Consider the following 5,841-nt stretch of genomic DNA (forward strand, 5'->3'; position numbering starts at 1 on the left):
TAATACTGACCTCACTTTACCTTGTCTGCTTTTTGTTGATCAAAGTTCACGTGGTAACGAAATTGCAAAGTACACTAAAGGACACATGATCTGGTATTGTACCTTCAAGATAAGTTTTATATTAGTGCTACCGATTTTCCCAATTTAAAGCGCCCTATTGAAAGATCTTTTTCTATTGCAAACAAACAAAGTTTCATTTCCTTTTTTGATATCGGACCTCGCAACAATATTCTTCTATTTGTAAACGTAAAAGCAGTATCCCAGTCGGTTTTTCCCTTTAGGGGTTGGATGTACGATACAGCTAAAGGCCCAGCATTCATTTATTTTGGATTATAGTAGAACCGAAGTGACTTATGCCACCCGTTTGTCTACTGAGCAGGAGGACCAGGAGCAAACTTGTGAATCGTTCAGTTCGAAAGATTTGAAGATATCTCAAATTTCATGCCTAAAAACTGTCCCAAACTGAAAGTCCACAGGGAAAGTGATGTGTCTTTTTCAAAGCATTTAAACTTGGATTCTTTATTGGCCGAGGTGAGGGAAAGTAGTTATATTGATTTCCGCTATATAGATGATAAAACATGCAAAAGAAGCGGTTCTTGATACACGTCAATGCTGAAACAAAAATGGTTCATTCTGTTTTTATTACCTGAATTACTTTCCCGCCGCTTTTCTACTTGTCAATGTTTATTTTCAAGTCGTTGATTTTCGAGCATCTTTTGAAATGTTGCATATGGTTTCTTTGTATTTGCATCGATATTGCTTATAGTGATCGCAATATTGCATTTGTATACGTTTTCACTCGTTCTTTTCATCGGCCATGGATCAATTTGTCTTAAGGCGTCGAAGCGAACCAACCACTGAGCTCTTACATGTAAATGGTATTGCCTTTATCATTTCATATTTAAGAACACTTAAATGTCTGAACAGTGGCCAAATTTTATGCTTTTAGGTACATTGATTGCAAACTGAAAGTAATTAAAGTACGAAGTTTGAACACATTTTATCTCATTCTTCGATTGGGAGAATAATTATATTTTGGCTTACGCAAAGTGGGAACGGGCATCGCATTGGTCTTATCGAAATTAAATTCTACTAATTGAAATTTTTATCTGAATCAACCATTTTGTTGAATGTATGATTACTTGCCAGAACGTCTTAAAAAATATAATAAAATCCGTTGTTTTTCATGAAAATACTACAACATCCGCTCTGGTGCTGTTTTCGCAGTCAGACAATCGCCTTAGGCTTGTGTCAATATTACTAATTGTAACCGAGTTTCTTACCAAGCGCTGTTTTTTCAGCTTTCTTTAGCTTGGATTTGGAATTTGACAAGTTGTCTATCTTCTAGACAAGGATGTTGGATTGAAATTACATCACTGTCAGTGCTTTGAAAGCAATATTCCAAAGATGATGCTGGACAGGTGGTCAAGTCGTAACACTTTTGCCATTGGATGAGGCTATTGCTATTGGAATAACCGTATCACGAGGAGTAGAGTTTTGACTTCGATCACTCTTATTATTCCCGATTCTGCGCTTTGAAACCTTTGGCAGTTTGGGTTCAGGAAGTGTGATTTCCGATTTAAAGAAAGGAAAAATGAACGAGACAGTTGTCGAAATGAGTCTTTGTGGTGGTAGGGACGCAGCCATTCATGTAGCTATGATAACCGTGGTTATGATCGGATCTGTCGTTGGGAATAGCATCATTTGTCTCCTACTCGTCCGGTTTAAGCCTCTACGTACAGTCCCCAACATTCTGGTGGCAAACTTAGCTTTTATTGACATTGTTAACGCTATTACGAACATGCCCCTTATGATAATGTGGTATATCTGTAAAATGTCTTTTCTCAAGGGCCGCTACATCTCCTGGTTGACTGTATCTTGGTACGTGTTGTTCATGTATCTGACAGTGTTCAACTTGACTGTACTCACAATGGATCGGTATGGGGCCCTTGTTCACGGCTTTCGCTACCACTCTTGGAAAACCATAAACAAGGCTAAAGTAAGCGTTGTCTGTGTGTGGCTTCTCGCGGCGACCTACACGTATGGTATGTTCGCACTGGGAATCTCTATCGACCTCGGAGATGCCCCTGTGTTAGTATACAGAATACAATATTTGAAGAAATTTGGACGACACTTTATTATACCAGGATACCTTGTGCCTTTTGCGATAATGCTCATTTTGGGAGGGATCATTTGGTTTACTGTGCACACCCATAGTAAACGTATCTTGCCATATAGTTCACGAAAGAAACATGTCAAAAGCGACGTGAAGACCGCTAAGACAATTGGATTGACTTGCTTCGCCTTCTTCTGCATGGGTGTTTTCCCGATGCTTCTGCACAACATTGCCAAAATTCATGGGACGTGGCTTCACTTTTTAGCGTTTTTTCTGACTCATTTGAACAGTATGGTAAATCCAATTATCTACTCGTTGAAGACGCACAGGTAAGACTTTCAGTGGAAGGGAATCCTCAGTTAGTGAAAACCTGGCGTTGAAACAGTCGATTTCTATCGTAGAACTCTGCTTGCAAAGCTTTGAAAATTGCACGTGTAAAAACTGGGTGCAATTTTGGAGCGAATTTCGCTGTTTTATCCAGGATATGGGTTTTAGTGCAATTTGCGGCGATAGTAAATTGCCGTTTGGGATGCAACTCACAGCATCTGGTCACGCAAGGCGCAAAAGCTTGATATTGAAGGCTTCCCCTTTGTTTTCTATGTTGTGGTTTTCTCAGGGTTACGTTAACTTTATCGAGAAATCCTTTGCTGCGGTTACTGTTGCTGATTGTTCGCGCCGGTAAGGTTGTTCCAGTACTCTAATAAGACGAAGAACGGTTGAACAAGACCATAATAATGCACTTCAGAACCGCCTACTTAATATCGTTCTCACCGCAAAATAAGGCACTTGTTTCTCGCAAGTTCGAAACCTCTACGATATCGCTGAGACAATTCACATCGCTACATTCGAGCTGAGATGTGCCAACCAAGTTTATACGAGCGATTATATAGTTGCGCTGAAACCGACCCTACGTAACTGTCAGAGGTTGAAAGCCTCCGAAAAGCGAGCAACCAGGGCAAGAGGAAAGCTGACTACGTTCACACGTTCAAAACGGACGCTTCAACAAAAACTGTGGTTTGAAAATTCGGAAATGTTCTCAGTGGATCAGTAGTTTCCTATTGCCCAAACGAAACTTAAGCCTCCGCGAGTTAGTATAAGTTTCTACCCAATCACGAAGATCCACGTCAATTTTTTGAGCCTAAAGTAGTGGGAACAACATTGGTCGAATAGAAAAAGACATTTTTATATAGACCGGTCTTGCCTGTCAAAACTGACCTCCCTCAATGGCAGTTATAAATGTTAAACATTCCGTGTTGGACTATTCATTCAACCGAAACGTTCGGACGTTACTTTAGCCTGAGTTGTAAGCCTCCTGTTCACTAAGATTTCCAGGCTAATCATGCGAATTTTAGTATCCGATTCGCATTCGTGATCGATTCTGGAAGAATAGTTCCCAGGTTCCACGTAAGATTACAGCAAGCATAATGAAAGGTTGATCGTTTGCATTTGCGGTTATTTTGCTGTTTCGAATCCCAGCATTTCCTTCCGTCTTTTGTCCTAGACTTTTTTGTCTGCCTAAGAAGTGTACGTGGCTTCTGCTTTCTCATATTGAAAACTAGAAGGAATTTAAACACTCCGTAGGTTATAGGAATCTGACGAATAGGCCTGAATACTCTGTTTGAGAAGGATCCAGTGACAGTACAAATCTAGAGGTTGTTGCCCCAATGTAAATGTTAAGTTAGGACCAACAGACGGACCTGTGAATTGATACCAATGTATTGATTTTGCGACTTGGTTTGGACATAAAAAGTAGTTAAGAAGCTTATAGACGCATTTTTGAGTGAGGAGGCCTGCAGCTTGAAGATGGTTCTTACTGTTGCGTTCTTTCATTCAACCCACTCGGATTGCAGAGAGAAAAATGATTTTTCATGCAGACAGGGACTTAACTGAAAAAGGGTTTAAACGTTATATAATGTTGTATGAACAATCAATGAATCAATCAATTTATTAAAGTCATAGCGTGGGATTGAGGTTGCCCTCAGTATCCGAGCCAGAGCCTCATGTATAAAACGCATGAGGCAACTCTTTCGTTTTATCTCGTTTTTTAATAACTGTATTAAAACCTGTTATGATATACGTTTTAAAATTGAATGTATTGGGAACTCGGAAAAAAGCCAAGTTTCAAGTGAGATTTGAATCCCTGACCCTCCATGATCTAGTCGGATGCCCCACGAACCACTGTTAGAGTGGTTAGAGCATCTTACTAGATCACGATCCCATATGGAACTTGGAATTTTCTGAGTTTCCAATGGATGCAATTCCAAAACATATACCATTCTCACATTTGCTCGCTAAAACCCGCTATGTCATTTGTCTTTATTTCATTCCTAAGGTTTCGAAGAGCGTTCCTACTCTACCTGAAGGACCCTTGTGGGAAGTCGCAGCCTTTCAGTGGGAAATCTTTGCGTCTCCACACGAATATGAACTACACAACCAGGAATCTATCATCGAAGGCGAAAGAAATAGTATCGCTTCAAGTTTTTAGTGAGGTTTTTTCTTCTCCAGAAAAGGCAAGGAAATAATTAATTTTGATGGCCGGACCACGAGACCTATTTTCCCAGTGAATGATGACTGGCATACATTAATTAACTTTTTGATTTATTTCTGTCCTTAGTTTTGTAAGTGTGTTTGTAATTCACTGAATTAAAGCTTTATTGTGATAGAGACAAAGCATCGTTACGTCAAATATATTTTTAAATTTGTCGCAGTTGGCCACATGCCCTCCTCCGGTTGTAATTTGTGGGTAGTTATAATAGTCTGCAAGAAAATGTTTAATGATATTCCATCCTACAAGCCTAAGAATATCATGATGGTTGAATTTTTTTATTGTTTAGGGCGAGAAGCAGCAAATGTGCTTATGTGAGAACTTGAGTAATGATGAAAAATAGGTTGTGTGTATTTTGTAGAAAGTGCGAAGGAATAATTCTCGCTCATACCAAAACAAGCACCTTCGATAAGATTAATTCTCTTTCATCATTTATCTCTTTGATTGCTTGTTGCGTAAGTGATCATGACCTCTTAATCTGTCCAAGATTTCTATTCGGCGCAATACGAAAACTGCGATCTCTTATTCCACCTTTCCTTACTGACAAACTGTCACATTCACAGTAAACTACCTTTGTTCGGTCCTGGTCATTGTTATTCCTACGCATGTAACACAAAATGCAATCTTAACTAAAGCAAGCGACGTTCTATGGGGGAAGGCGGGGAAGCCGGTAAGATACGCAGCCGCAGACGGAGTCATATCTCAAAATGACGGCTGTTTTCAACTTCAACCGAGATGTCATGAAAATGTTATAATTGTTACCAAGCTTGCTATTGTATTTGCATTCAGGCGGTTCACACGCAACCGCAAGTGCCACTGAATGCAAGTGCAAGAGAATTAAAATTGTCAATTTCTTGCGTTAATACTTGAATGTGCTAGCGTTTGAGTTGCGGTAGTTCATACGCGTATTTCCTTACGTTTACATTTTGTATCTGCCCTTGCGTTTTCGTCTTAGGTCTGACCAGGCTTCTTTTATGTGGCCTCAGTTAAATTAGCGCAACAGTCTACTGAGCTTCCCTCGATTAACTCATCCGTCTTATTCAATCACAGGATGTTTCCACTCATCTCCTTACAATTTAAGGTGAACCAGTAAGTTGACATTCAGTAATATATATCAATGCTGATAACTTAGAGAACTGAAGCCCGTTTCTCGAAAGACCCGTAACTTTCCTGTATCTTT

At 39.7% G+C, this 5,841-nt stretch overlaps 1 protein-coding gene across 2 annotated transcripts; it reads left to right on the forward strand.

The window, feature by feature from the left end:
- Positions 1-259: 259 nt before the first annotated feature.
- Positions 260-4,780, forward strand: LOC138050589 (kappa-type opioid receptor-like). 2 transcript variants are annotated; one of them, XM_068896908.1, is made up of 3 exons: positions 260-531; positions 1,302-2,445; positions 4,449-4,780. In XM_068896908.1, exons 2-3 carry the CDS (start codon positions 1,595-1,597, stop codon positions 4,636-4,638), a joined length of 1,041 nt encoding a protein of 346 aa, XP_068753009.1. In that variant the 5' UTR covers positions 260-531; positions 1,302-1,594; the 3' UTR covers positions 4,639-4,780. The 2 variants fall into 2 exon arrangements, with proteins under 2 accessions (XP_068753009.1, XP_068753010.1); XM_068896909.1 differs by lacking the exon at positions 260-531 and adding an exon at positions 771-878.
- The last annotated feature ends 1,061 nt before the right edge of the window (positions 4,781-5,841 follow it).

Source organism: Montipora capricornis, chromosome 6 (assembly GCF_036669925.1).
Source record: "Montipora capricornis isolate CH-2021 chromosome 6, ASM3666992v2, whole genome shotgun sequence".
In the NCBI taxonomy this organism is placed as follows: Eukaryota; Metazoa; Cnidaria; class Anthozoa; order Scleractinia; family Acroporidae; genus Montipora; species Montipora capricornis.